The following is a 15,316-nucleotide window of genomic DNA, read 5'->3' on the forward strand; positions in this document are numbered from 1 at the left end:
TATTTAATCTAGTTCTTGTTATCATATCCTAAGTTTCATTCTTGTTTAATTCATTGTCTTTCAATTTCTTTATTGTTGATGTTGAATAAAAGTGTGACAATAATTGTTTTCAAAACTATTAAAGAATTGTTTCTTTAAATTGAAATTTGAAGTAAATTATGTTTCAATATAATTAGGGTGATATTTGCGCGATATATGTTTATGTTAATACTATCTTTGTTTTATTTTTTATAAGATAGTCGTATGCTTGTCTCATATTATTTGTATTAACAATTATTAATAAGATTTTTCTAATAATAATATTATTATATATGGATCAACAATATGTAAAAATATATCAGTACATGTCATGTAAAATGATTTATGATAAAAGAATACACTCGTTCAACCCAAACGACCGGGTAAATTAATATATATATTTGTTATATAATGTATATATTTTAAATAGAAATAGATAAAGGTTATGTATATATGGTGCAAATTCTAAGGTTTTGATTTTTTTTTTATTGCATTTATCCAATTAATCGCTAAGGTAACAACTAAATGGTGCAAATTCTATAAAAAAATTAACAGTTTAAGTTATGAATAATTTGTTAGCAACTCAAATAAAAGGTGCACATTAATTTTCACACAAACCTTTTATGAACGTAGTTAATATCCAAATGAAGTTTGTACGTTAATTTCTCCGTCTTTACATGGTTTGTCTTGATATTTGTCGTTTTAGTCCGCTTCACAAGCTCATCAATTAATTCTGCCCAAACATCCGAATTATGCTTCATGATAAAGTTTTCCGTAGTATCAAGTATGCCCGCTACCATCATTCGTGCTATAAATTCATTCTTCTTCGCTTGCACGTGACATTTCTTCCTCATTTTTTTTTCTATCACCCATATGTTTTACTAGTGATAACTACATCATCTTTAATCTTTAGAGTCCCCAATAATGACGGTCATATGATGTTGTTCTGTTACAGTCTCTAAATTTCTGGCCCACAACGCTCTTTCGCTCGTCTACATAGACTTCCAACTTCAAAGACTATATTAATGATTGGTCCGGTGGCCATACATGTCATATTCATATGTTGATTTGGGTGTACGTCTCAACTTGGACCTCAAGAACTAGTTTTGGTCTTGTTCGTAGTATTTTAATTAATAAATTGAGTGATGTAATAAATAAAAGGACATGATATTTTTACCGAGAAGACCTTGTCTTCGTGAGGGCCTATATGTTGTTAGTTGTTAAGACATGTGCTTTCCCATTACACATTATATACTTCTCATAAAATGAATCAACCAAAAGGCAAGTCATTTGTGACTTCCATTGACATCACAATGACTTGATCGAGTTAAGTCGCTCCCAATCCATCTTCTTAAAATAAAAAACCACTTACTTTTACCATCAAAAACAAGTTAGTTGAAGAGAAAACATATACCAAAGAGATCCCAATGAGTCATTTTCTAGGTGCAACATCTCAATCTCCCATAGGAATTTCATCTCGGAGAGTTTAAATTATCGCTTTGTCAGGTTGTGAAGTTCTTCAAGAATGAAAATATCACTTCTTTTCGCCAACACAAAGTTCTTTTCATATGGTTTCCATTTGCTGCATTAAATGGTTTCAAAAGTTCCTTTGCTCCCTTCCTATGATATTTTTGGCGTCTCTCCCTCGTATTAAAATTGTAGTTTGGACATTTCTTAACGTTGCCCACTCTTCTGAGTCTTCTCTAAACCAAGATCTTTTGATTTTCCATAATTTCATTGTAACCCACATCTTGAACGGAAATTTCAGTCTCATAAATAACAGGTTCAATATCAATGTCAACAAAATTTCTTTTGTCATCCAAATACTCTGCCACATATACCTTAGAATATTCCAAACATGGTATTTCATAAATATTCATATTAAACGGCCGAGCCTTTCCAGCAGCGGAAGTTTCCAAAGAAGACTCTATCTGGATGATTCCAATATAAGTAGAGCAACTAACCTAGACAGTAGACAGCCGAAATGTCCCAAAATAGATTAAAGTTCCAGGGGATTCGGACTTTCCGGTCACATCTTCTTCAAAGAGACAAAGAGCGATCCATTCTCACCGATTTCACCTTCTTCGAGCTCAATATTTCTTCGCCTCCCATGACTATAAGATCCCGACGTTACCATGGGTGACAATAACATCGAGTTTGAGTTATGTGTCTATAATGGCGGCTTTGTTTGGAAAGAATGAGATATCCTAGGCCTAGGGTTAATGGGCTGCGTGAAGAGAGTCTTATGTGTAATTATCATTTGTTTTTCATCTTGGTTGTCCCTGTACATTTCTACACTTAGTTGACTACCCCATTTTGTTTGGTCCCAGATATTGTTACTAGTGAAGCTCCACCATATCTTGTTTATATAAATACAAACCTTGGTCGAAATTCTCAAATATCTAATATCCATCATCTGAGTTCAAATGATCAATTAATATTTCTTTGAAAGTATTCATCTCCATCTCTTCAATCACCACTTGTAATATATTTAAGGGAGATTGGATACCATAACCAAAATAGGTATACTATACAAACTCGACCAATTATATCCCGTAAAAAATGAGGGTCTACACTAATATATCTATTTTGGTTTGATTTTTAAGTTCTCACCTCCAAGAAAACTGTACATTCTAACTTGAGGCTTCAACACACCAACAAAGAGGAGCCATGATGTGCCTTCTTGAGCCCCGAGACAAGTAGGGGCTTGAATCTGGCGACCCATTGAGATATCTTCTTCTTCACAGAAGCTATTGTCAACCTTTGTGTCTCTTTTCCTTTGAGTGCAAAAACAACGTTTTTAGAAATCCATGTCCGATCTCTTGGAAGTTGCAAGGATATCAACTTATGTACAATGGAATTTGGGGCATACCACAAAATGGTAGCAATGAGTGTGAAAGACTTATAGACTGACTAATGGTAATGCAACATATTACATATGCATAGGGTCCTCCACCTTAGATTGCCCCGATTTTTTTTTTAAATATGTTCTTCCTAAGTCTTAACCCTAGAACTGGTCGGGCCTAAGAGGTGGATATTAACTCTAAGGTTCTGGGTTCGAGTCCGTCAGGCGACAAGTTCTGTGTCTGGTTAAATTGTTAAGTGTGTTTGCGAGCTATATGTTTAATCCGTTGTCTATTTTTTTTAGAACTGGTAGGGCCTGAGACATACTTGGCGACGCCACACGACACCACGGGTGATTTGCATGCTGAAAGAGTGCTCAATTTGGCCTAAATTTGACCAAGGACATATTAAAGTAGGCATTGGTTTTTCTTAGATAATTATATAAAGAGGGCACCGTTTCTATTGCTAAATTTCAATTGTGAGTGTCTATAGGTTTAGTGGCCCATAGACGAAGAGGAGTGATAAGGGAGGGAATTTGGGAGAGAGAATGAGAGAGAATGATGTGTCACTATATCACTGATTGAAAAAATGATAAAGGATGAAGAGAGAGAAAAGTAAAAAATTTTCTTATTTTTTCGACCAATCAAATTATGCCACGTCATTCCCTTTAAAATCATTTCTCAAATTACTTATGTCAAAACAGATTTTTAATTACCAAGATGGATATAATAAGAATCTTTACAGAAAATAATATTATTTGGGCAAGATGGGGCTGAGAAGATTTTTAATTCATTCTTGGTCCATATAAATATTTGATTGAACAATTAAACAATGTTTTATCAAACAGTTATCATTTGGGGAAGATAATTGTTTGACTTATAATTGTTTTTACATCTAATCGATTTATGTCAACTCATGGAATTTTTTGATATGCCATACAATCATATTAAAAGGTGTCAATTTGCAATAAAATAATTATTTAAACCAGTTAATCTAAAATGTAATATGATTGAAAATGAAATATTTATAAATAATCGTGATTGATAGTGTGAATTAATACCTAAGTTACAACCAACATAGAAAATGAAAAATAACAAAAATTAGTTATAATTAAAATCTACTTTACATGAAAATTAGTGCATGTATCACAAAAATAAATACAATAAATTAGGGTACAACCTTTTATTTAATTAAGATGACTTTTTCTCACAAGGGTAAGGGTAATAACGACGAAAATTAGCTACTTATTTTCTGTCTTATTGACAAAAGAAAAGTAATTTTAATAACTATTTATTAAAATGTCAGAAGAAATAGCAACGAATATCCAATTGTTTGTTATTGAATTTTAACGACGATAATTTGAGAAATAGTACGACTTTTATATTACAAAACTAAATTTATTTTAGATTAACTTGAATGAAATATATAAAATAAATGAAAGTTACATAAAATCTCACTAAATATCATGAAATATATTAAGAATACTCAGTAATTTTAAATACGATAAAATTATTTTTTAAACTCTTAAAACGTTCCTCCTAAGAAAAATACTAGTTATGCGTTCCTGTTACATTTCTTTTGATCAATAGCGACAGATAATTCAACTATTGTAATTCCGTGGGCTATTAGCCATTTTTGTACTTCAACGAGATGATCTATATTAGGTTATACAATATTTTTAAAATGCCACTGACCCTCAAAAGTCTCATATTTATGCAAACCAATCAAAAGTATAGTTCATCACGAGAAATCGTCACTAATATGATATACACAACTATTTTATAATAGCAATTTGTCTTTAAAAAAGAATAAAAAATTACTTCTTAATTGGTGGGATATCCATTGACTTGGTTCTATTCTTCTAAGTCAACATTGGAAAGAAAATAGAAGGAAAAGATATGGCATTCTAAATTAAAGTCATGTTAGAATTATATTAATTAGATTCTAATTTAATGTGTGAGAAATTAAAATCTGAATGCAGCGGAAGCGTACCTTAATTAATCGCATGAATCTTTTCTTTCCTTGTAATAGAAAAAGTCTTTAATCTTCTATTTCTTTAGACTTTCTTTATGTAGAATAGTTCTTCCATTTGACGAGTAAGTCAATAGGTTTCTCCCTCTGTTGATGGGGACGCAAAGGAGAATTGACATTACTTCAAATAGGGACCATTACCATTACATATAATCAACAATAAGTTAGTTATTATGGTTTGACAATTTCTAATTTAGCCCCTTCATAAAATTAGAAATGTCACTTAGGTATCCTCACTTTATATTCATGACAAATACACCCATAAACCATAAACTTAATTTCACATTAGATCACATTATTGCACAATTATTTATTATACAAGTAAGCCTAAAAATTCCAACAAGCCATGCAATACATATTCTTTCTATGCCTTTTCATTCCACACTTAAACATATTGAGCAAACAAGATAGAGTAAGCTTAATTCCATGGACAGAAGGTTGTTTGAAGCTGCATGGGGTGGAGACCTTATCGTCTTAAAGAGGCTAGCGAATGAAGATCCCCGAATCATACACTCCTCGTCGTTAATAGGCAACGACAACCCGTTGCATATTGCTTGCATGACAAGTCACCTCGGTTTTGTGAAAGAATTGATAAAGTTGAAGAGAAATCTTGCATATGATCTTAATGCGGACGGCTTGAGCCCACTCCATATTTCAGCAGCAAATGGTGACTTCAATATCTTGAAGGAACTTTTGAGTATCAACAAAGATGCACTACATATGGTTGAAGGGAAAGACCGACGCATCCCTCTTCATTACACAGTTATTAAAGGTCGATTGAACATAGTGAAGGAGTTGATTGCGATTGATCCTCAATCCATAGAGGTGGCTACCGCCGATCGAGGTGAGACTGTTCTCCACCTAGCATAAAGAATAATAAATTCAAGACTTTGCAGATTCTAGCTAGTAGATCATCTTGTTGGAATGGACAAGCAAGATTTATTGAGAAACAAAGATGACCAAGGCAATACCATCTTGCATCTGTCCACTTCAAGGAAACAATATGAGGTATATCTATAGTTTTATATTTACAGATGTATAAGTTAATGTTACACAATAAACTCAAATAACGGTCAACCATATTTTAAATAATAAATTGAATGTCTTTAATGGTGGAGATCTCAAACGTTTCAAACGTTTTAGCAGTTTTAGTAATCAGGGGTCAGCCTTAAATGTTGCTGTTACAGTTTTTGTCTTTAATATTTGTTTTTATTTCTTGTACGTTTTGTTTTCTGTTAAGAGACTATAAATAAAGGTCTGTGTGCTGAATATGAAGTAAGAGAGAAAAGAATAATAAAAAGTTTGTTTCAGTCTTGTAGAAGAAATCCTCAAGAGTCTTTCTATCTCCTCTTCCTCCAAAAGTTTATTTTTCTCAAATTGGTATCAGAGCGCCATGGCAAACAAAGCGCTGGGGCAAATACCACTGCCGCGACTCACCAAAACCAACTTTGATAATTGGAGTATTCAGATGCGAGCTTTACTCGGTGCACAAGACGTATGGGAAGTAGTTGAAGATGGTTATGAAGAACCAGCTGAAACAGGAAATCTTTCGGCGACTCAGTTGAGGGCGTTGAAAGAAACACGAATGAAAGATAAGACCGCTCTCTACCTTTTGTTTCAAGCGGTGGACGAGTCGGGTTTCGAGAAAATTGCAGGTGCAGAAAACTCGAAGGCAGCGTGGGACATTTTAGAAAAGGTTTTCAAGGGTGCCGATCGAGTTAAACAAGTGCGACTTCAAACTCTTCGAGGCGAACTGGAGGCCATGAAGATGAAGGAGTCAGAAGGAATTTCTACCTACATCACACGTGTGCAAACAGTGGTGAATCAACTCAAACGCAATGGAGAAACCCTCTCCGATGCAAGAGTTGTGGAGAAGATTCTACGGTCATTGACCGAGAATTTCGAAAACGTCGTTTGTGCAATCGAGGAATCAAAGAGTCTGGAAGAGATGACCGTTGATGATCTTGCTGGTTCTCTTGAAGCACATGAGCAACGGAAGAATAAGAAAAAACAAGAGTTGCTCGAAGAAGCCTTACAAGCCAAGGCAACCATCAAGGAGGACAGAGTAATGTATGCGCAACACAATCGAGGAAGAGGACGCGGTCGTGGAGGTCGTGGTTATGGCCGCAGCGGAGGCCGAGGACGTGGAAACAATTATGAAGAAAATGATCAGTTAAGCCAACAAAATTGGCGTGGGCGAGGACGTGGTCGTGGGAGAGGCGGCCGGTCAAATCATCCAACTGTTGAATGCTACAACTGCGGAAAGCATGGGCACTATGCAAAAGAGTGCAAATCAAACGTCGAATGTTACAACTGCGGAAAATATGGGCACTATGCAAAAGAGTGCTATTCTGAAAAAAGGATAGAAGAGAACGCGAATCTGGTCGCGGAAGAGGAGACAAGAGAAGTCGGTGTTCTCATGATGGCCTATAAAGACACCACTTCCGATAAGGAGACGTTGTGGTATCTCGATACTGGAGCCAGCAATCATATGTGCGGGAACAAGAATTTTTTTGTGGAGATACAAGAGATAAAGAATGGGTACGTGTCATTTGGGGATGAATCGAAGGTTCAAGTAAAGGGCCGAGGTAGAATATGTTTCTCACAAGACGATGGAAAAGAAGGGACAATTGAAAATGTATACTTTGTCCCTGACTTGAAGAGTAACATTATTAGCTTGGGGCAATTATTGGAGAAGGGATACTCAGTACTCATGAAAGACCGAATGTTGCATTTAAAGAACGAAAAAGGTAGGTTGCTTACACAAGTTGAGATGGCCAATAATCGAACGTTCAAACTCAACTTGAGAAACGTTCGAGAACAATGTCTACAAGTGAAAGTGGTGGATAAAGCCTCGCTGTGGCACTTACGATTCAGACACCTGCACTACGGAGGCCTACATGAGTTAGCAAAGAAGGATATGGTTCACGGGCTACCAAACATGGATTACACCAAGAAATTTTGCGAGGGATGTGTACTCGGAAAACAATCAAGGAACTCATTCCCAAAGAAGGAGAAATATAGTGCAAGGAAGTCTCTCGAACTGATTCACACCGATATATGCGGCCCAATCACACCTAAGTCATACAGTGAGAAGAGGTACTTTATTACATTCATTGATGACTACACAAGAAAAACTTGGATTTATTTTTTGAAAGAAAAATCGAAAGCATTCGAGTCATTCAAAAAATTCAAGGTATTAGTGGAGAAGACGACTGGTTTTTTCATCAAGGCCATACGGTCAGATAGAGGAGGAGAGTACATGTCAACCGCTTTCACAGTCTATTGCGAGGAACAAGGGATCAAAAGATTCTTAACGGCGCCCTACTCACCTCAGCAAAATGGCGTGGCCGAGAGAAAAAATCGGACTATCATCGACATGGTTCGGTCTATGATGAAGAGCAAAAACATGCCGAAAGAGTTTTGGGCAGAAGCGGTGCAATGTGCCGTGTATGTCCAAAATCGATGCCCGCACGCAAAATTGGCGGATCTAACACCACAAGAAGCTTGGAGCGGACAAAAACCGACCGTATCGCATTTAAAGGTATTTGGTAGTGTGGCCTACGCGCATATACCAAATCAAAGAAGAACCAAACTAGATGATAAGAGCAAAAAATACATCTTCATCGGATATGACGAGAAAACGAAGGCCTTCAAGTTATTCGACCCAATTAAAAAGAAGGTGGTCGTAAGCCGAGATGTGCAGGTGAATGAAGAAAGTGCATGGGATTGGAATAACCAAAAGGAGGAATCTCAACAGGAAGAAAAAGGAGAGCCATCAACCACTAAACCGATATTAGCACCAACAACCTCTCAAACATCTGATGATGAAAACGAGCCTAGACAACCGAAGATGCGAAGTTTACAAGACCTATACGAGTCAACAAGTGAAGCACATTTGGTGTGTCTTTTGGCAGATGCAGAGAGCATCATTTTTGAAGAGGCAGTGAGGGATAAGAAATGGAAAGACGCGATGGATGAAGAGATACGGGCAATCGAAAGAAATGAAACTTGGGAGTTGGCGGAGTTGCCGGATGGATGTCGAGCTATCGGAGTGAAATGGGTGTACAAGAAAAAGATGAATGCCCTGGGTGAGATAGAAAGGTACAAGGCACGCCTTGTTGCAAAAGGGTATAGACAAAAAGCTGGGATCGACTACGATGAAGTCTTTGCCCCAGTGGCAAGAATGGAGACAATCCGGCTTCTTTTATCCCAAGTGGCACATTTCAAATGGTCGATCTATCAGATGGATGTGAAATCAGCATTTTTAAATGGTGTGCTTGAAGAGGAAGTATTTGTGGAGCAACCACCCGGGTACACGAAAGTCGGGAAGGAGAGTAAAGTGCTGAAGCTAAAAAAGGCGCTATATGGGCTAAAGCAAGCGCCTCGAGCATGGAACACCAGAATCGACACCTACTTCAAGAAGAATGGATTCATACAATGTCCATATGAACATGCATTGTACGCAAAGAAAGACGAAGGTAACCTGTTGTTAGTAGCTCTCTATGTTGATGATCTTATATTCATGGGGAACAATGATAAGATGATACAAGACTTTAAAATCGCTATGACTCGGGAGTTCGAAATGACAGATTTGGAGCTAATGAAATATTTCCTTGGTCTTGAGGTTAGACAGGGAAAATCTGGAATATTTGTGTCCCAAGAGGCATATGCAAAAGACATTCTGAAAAAGAATAAGATGGAAGAATGCAACCCAGTAGCAACACCAATGGAACTCGGAACAAAACTCTCTAAATTTGAGGGAGGAGATCGTACGGATGCCAGCAAATATCGAAGTTTAGTCGGAAGTCTACGATATCTCACATGCACAAGGCCTGACATTGCGTATAGTGTCGGCATAGTAAGCCGATTCATGGAGGAACCGAACTACATGCATTTGAAGGCTATTAAAAGAATTCTTCGATACATCCGAGGAACGTCGTCACTCGGGTTACTATACTCCGAGACAAAGGAATACAAGTTGATCGGTTATTCCGATAGTGATTGGTGTGGAGATATAGATGATCGAAAAAGTACATCGGGATATGTGTTTTATATGGGAGACACAACTTTTACATGGCTCTCAAAGAAGCAACCAATAGTGACATTGTCAACATGTGAGGCAGAGTATGTGGCAGCATCCTGGTGTGTGTGTCACGCAATATGGCTAAGAAGTCTACTGAACGAACTACAAATCCAGCAACACGAAGCAACTGAAATACGAGTCGACAACAAATTAGCAATTGAGTTGGCAAGGAATCCGGTGCACCATGAGAGGAGCAAGCATATCGATGTTCGTTTCCATTTTATACGGGAACATGTGAAGGAAGGTAAAGTGCGATTAAGTCATGTTGCGAGTCGTGATCAAGTGGCGGATATTTTTACAAAGGCGCTACCAACTGTGTTGTTCGAAAATTTCAAGAGGATGATCGGAATGAAAGATGGAAAAGATTTGAGTTTAAGGGAGGAATTTGTTACACAATAAACTCAAATAACGGTCAGCCATATTTTAAATAATAAATTGAATGTCTTTAATGGTGGAGATCTCAAACGTTTCAAACGTTTTAGCAGTTTTAGTAATCAGGGGTCAGCCTTAAATGTTGCTGTTACAGTTTTTGTCTTTAATATTTGTTTTTATTTCTTGTACGTTTTGTTTTCTGTTAAGAGACTATAAATAAAGGTCTGTGTGCTGAATATGAAGTAAGAGAGAAAAGAATAATAAAAAGTTTGTTTCAGTCTTGTAGAAGAAATCCTCAAGAGTCTTTCTATCTCCTCTTCCTCCAAAAGTTTATTTTTCTCAGTTAATATATATAACTTTTCTTGTTTGATTCAATTCTCCTTAAATTTTGTCAAAATACCTCTCTTGTCACAATTCTAAACTATTTCTATGCACTAGCGGCCCTAAGAATTGTATTATATATAACATTTAATACAATTTCTCTATATTCTAATACAGAACTCCAGAGTACACTTTACTCAAGTACAATAAAGGAAGGGACTCGCCCGGAGATGTATGCAATTGTCTTTTGGTTATTGTTGCCCTAATCACCACCACTACTTACCAATTTATCTTAAGCCCACCCGGTGGTGCATGGCAAGAAAACTCTAAGGAAAGAGAGCCCCATCATATTGCTGGTCAACCAATATTGCATAGCTATAGTCCTTTATTCTACGGCATCATTCTCTTCTTCAATTCGACAGGGTTTTTTGCATCGGTATACATGATAATGTTGTTGACGTTAGAATTTCCGTTGGTATCTTTGTTGTTTGTTGCCTTAATTAGCATGACAACAACTTACCTGGTCTCTATGGTTGGTTTGTTTCTCAATGATGCCGTGTCACAAACTTTCGTTCATTTAACTCAGTTGTCCATGGTGATTCCTTTTCCATTTCTATATTATGGAAGATGGTTTACAAAAAAGGGTTAATTAGGTACATGGATGAGCCGGATCCATAATCTCTCTTCATTTGATTTCTTCCTTTTGTTTTTATTAAATCAATTATTGCAATGTAATATTTGTTTCAAGGCTGTCAAAATCGATTATTTCAAGACGGTCAAAATCGAGAGTTTGTGTAGAATTGTTAGATAATTGTAAACTCGTAAAATTTAGAGTTTACGTGAAATCGAAATTGTAAGAGTTTAATTTGAAAAAATAATAGTTATATATTATTATTATTATTTATATATATAATTAAGTATTTTGTACTTAGTCAATTTAAAAAAAATTATATATTTTAATATAAAATTAATTAAAAAATTATAATAAGTAAATAACCTTATAAAAATTATATTTACAAAATTAATTAATTTAAATAAATGATAACTTTAATTTTTAATTTAATTAATATAAATTTGTATTTTTAAAAGTAAAATCGTATAAAATGGTAAAATCGAAATTATTTATAAATTCGTAAACTCGTAAAATCTTATTATCGTAAATTTAAAATCGTAAGAGTTTACATATTTAAGAGTTTACTTAAAATTAGACTCGTTAAACATATGTGAAATAGTAAAATTATAAAATTTTAAGAGTTAACTTGAGATTTTAACCCCTTTATTTGTTTCCTAAAAAACAGTAAGTGTGAGTTTGTTTAACCTTGTGTCAAATTTGCTAAAGGTCTAATCGTGAATTGACCTTTTGTCAAGTTTGTTTATTTGTCTCTCCATTTTGTCTGAGACCTTTTTGGATTGATTTTTTTAAAATAAATTTAGATTATTTAAAAAATATTGATAATTAGCGATTTTCAAACGATTTATTTTAATTTTTTTTAAATATTAATATATAACGATAAAATAAAGTCTTTTATACTGGATTATGAGTAAGGGATAAAAATTAAAAGAATAATGTGTAGTTGAGAAAATAGGTAAAGGAAAACATTTTTAAAGTATATTTTCAGAATAAAAAAATAAATAAAGCACATGGTTCTATTATAATTTCTAAGTCAACATATTGATGAACATATGGAATTATATAAGCCTTATGAGCATATTCTATCCCTTTATTAATCCACATAGTTAACCAGAATTAAAAGATAAGAGTTAAGTTTCAATGGACAAAAGAAGAAGCCTGATTGAAGAAGCTGCTTGGACCGGGGACCTTACGGTCTTAAAGAGGCTAGCAAAAGAAGATCCTAGAAGCCTTCATTCTCCTTCGTTGTTACGCGAAGACAACCCTTTACATATTGGTTGTATGGCAAGTCACCATGATTTTGTCAAAGAGTTGATAATACTGAATAGAAAGCTCGCATATGATTTGAATGAGGACGGTTTGAGCCCACTTCATATTGCTGCAGCAAACGGTGACTTCAATATCGTAAAGGAACTCGTGGTCATCAACAATATGGTCCTGGTTGAAGGAAAAGATAGGTGCATCCCTCTTCATTGCGCAGTTATTAAAGGTAGATTGGATGTAGTTAATTTGTTGATTGAGACTGACCCTGATTCCATAGAGAAGGCTACTGCTCAAGGTGAGACTGTTCTTCACTTAGCCATAAAGAACAACCAATTCAAGACTCTGCAGATTCTACTTGATCAACTCTATCGAATGGGAAAGCTCAATTTACTCGAGAACAAAGATGACCAAGGCAATACCATCTTGCATCTGGCCACTTCAAGGAAACAATATGAGGTAACTACTTCTACTTCTTCTTCTTCTTTTTTTAATAAATATATTATCTTGATCGTCACAACAAGTAATTATAATTGTTCAAGGCACAAGGTATACAAATATTCCCTATGAAAACCAAATCAGTATAACTAAAACATGACAATGAGGACATGAGTTAGTGCACTCTACCACTGAGTTATGAGTCTCCACATAATAGAATGATTTAATGTTATTCGAATAAAATGTATTTACATAAAAAAATCAAATATTTAAATCTAAATCTAAAAAGGAATCTTCTTGTTATGAGAATCATGTGAGCCATGTGAGTGATGCCTTTGTTAATTAGTTAATTGGTGGGAGATACTCTTTAGTGTGCTCATCCTCACAATATGAAGGTGTGGTCACATTTAGGTAAATTAGTTATTCTCCAGCCCCTCAAGGTGAAGTTTGGTAGAAATCCAATTATCCCAGTTTAAGATTAAGGGAGTAAAAAATCGAAGATAATCCAAAGCAATGATGTACTTTGGTCTAAAAAAGGAAGAACTAATGTACTTTGGTAGAATGAAAACCTCCTTAAACTTGATTTTAATTTGCCAAATCACAATCAATGTCTACATATGCTTGGTAAGTTCATGAAAGAATGAATTAGTGATAATGTGAAGTGCAGCCTTATTGTTGTAAAAAGGTGGAATATGAAAATATGCAGGGATATGAAAATCAGTCAGAATGTAGCCAATTCAGTGTTTCTTTGTTTTCCAATAATTAATAATATTGCCATGAAACACAAAATAACCATTTAAGGAGAATCCCTGAATATAAATTGTCCTTTGGAAAGGAACAATTCAAGAGAAGGCTTAGGTTTCAAAAATCATACAAAGTCTTAAAATGAAATGTTGCATTGGTTGATTAAAAAATATTGGGTCAAGTAGAGAAGCCTTCCAACAAGCTTCGAAAAGATTGTTTAAAAACAAAGTCAATCTTATTGCAAAATTTGATATTCCACTACCGAAAGGATTGTTTTAAGCCTTAACTTAAGGCTTTTAAGCAGTCTAAAAACTTGATCAATCATAACTTTCCTTAAGGCTCTTGATCAGTCTAGATAAAAAGAAATGCACTTTTTTCTTTTGTGTGTATTCAATTATTTGAGGTGAGTCCATGCATGCACGCAGGTGATAAATTTCTTGCTCTGCAATAAGCATGAAAACTCTGAAGTTATGGTGGATGTGAATGCAATGAATTTGAATGGTCAAACACCTCTTGATGTTTTACTCATGCACAATGAAATGGGTGACAACAAGTTTGATAAAAGAATGGAGGATATCCTACTACAAGCTGGAGCTAAAAGAGGTCCAAATCAATCGTCAACCATAGAACCACATTCTGCACATGTTGAAACCGAGTCTCAAACCGAGCTCTCGGCCGACGACATCACATGGTACACTTATTTCAAGTACAAAGAAGGAAGGGACTCCCCCGGAGATGTTCGCAATTGTCTTCTAGTCATTGTTGCCCTAATCACCACAGCTACTTACCAAGCTATTTTAAGCCCTCCTGGTGGTGCATGGCAAGACAGCTCATTTGGAAACGGGAAGCCGTATATTGCTGGTCGACCGATAATGCAAACCTATAGTCCTGTTTTGTATGGCTTTTTTCTCTACTTCAATACGGCGGGGTTCTGTGCTTCTGTGTACATGATACATTTGTTGACTGCAGGATTTCCTTTGAAGTTTGAGTTGAATACCGCGTTGGGTGCTATTGTGATAACTTACGAGATCGCCATTGCTGCTTTCACGCCCAAAGGAGCCGTGCCAACAGTGTTCTTAGTCTTCTCCATGATAATTCCAATCACGATGCCTTATGCGATTGGATTTTATAGAGGATTCTTTAGCGCTTTGGGGATTAGGTGCATGGGTGAGCCAAGTCCATAATATTTATTTAATCTAGTTCTTGTTATCATATCCTAAGTTTCATTCTTGTTTCATTCATTGTCTTTCAATTTCTTTATTGTTGATGTTGAATAAAAGTGTGACAATAATTGTTTTCAAAACTATTAAAGAATTGTTTGTTTAAAATTTAAATTGAAATTTGAAGTAAATTATGTTTTAATATAATCAGGGTGAAATCTGCGCAATATATATATATATATATATATGTTGGGGTCTATGTTGTAATATTAATTTGTGACATTTTTTAAATAATTAATTTAGGGTACGTTCATACTTTATGTATTTCGTTTAGTGCGTTGATTATGAACATGTAAACGAGATATTTAAATTGAGCATTATAAACAATTATAAACAATGATATAATTATTA

At 35.2% G+C, this 15,316-nt stretch overlaps 2 protein-coding genes across 2 annotated transcripts; both read left to right on the forward strand.

Moving 5' to 3' along the window:
* The first annotated feature begins 5,319 nt into the window (after window positions 1-5,319).
* Window positions 5,320-5,763, forward strand: LOC124912941 (ankyrin repeat-containing protein BDA1-like). The gene has a single exon (XM_047453574.1). The coding sequence runs from the start codon at window positions 5,320-5,322 to the stop codon at window positions 5,761-5,763; it is 444 nt and encodes a 147-aa protein (XP_047309530.1).
* Window positions 5,764-12,443: 6,680 nt separating this feature from the next.
* On the forward strand, window positions 12,444-14,929 carry LOC124912943 (ankyrin repeat-containing protein BDA1-like). Its single transcript, XM_047453576.1, has 2 exons — window positions 12,444-13,022; window positions 14,171-14,929. Exons 1-2 carry the CDS (start codon window positions 12,444-12,446, stop codon window positions 14,927-14,929), a joined length of 1,338 nt encoding a protein of 445 aa, XP_047309532.1.
* Window positions 14,930-15,316: the final 387 nt, after the last annotated feature.

This window comes from Impatiens glandulifera, chromosome 8 (genome assembly GCF_907164915.1).
Source record: "Impatiens glandulifera chromosome 8, dImpGla2.1, whole genome shotgun sequence".
Lineage (NCBI taxonomy): Eukaryota > Viridiplantae > Streptophyta > Magnoliopsida > Ericales > Balsaminaceae > Impatiens > Impatiens glandulifera.

What these genes read in the sequence shown, in the direction of transcription:
- LOC124912943 (XM_047453576.1), top strand. Translation starts at nt 12,444, where the DNA reads ATGGACAAAAGAAGAAGCCTGATTGAAGAAGCTGCTTGGACCGGGGAC. An exon ending in CTTCAAGGAAACAATATGAG is followed by an intron (nt 13,023 to 14,170) that starts GTAACTACTTCT and finishes GCATGCACGCAG; the next exon opens with GTGATAAATTTCTTGCTCTG.
- LOC124912941 (XM_047453574.1), top strand. Translation starts at nt 5,320, where the DNA reads ATGGACAGAAGGTTGTTTGAAGCTGCATGGGGTGGAGACCTTATCGTC.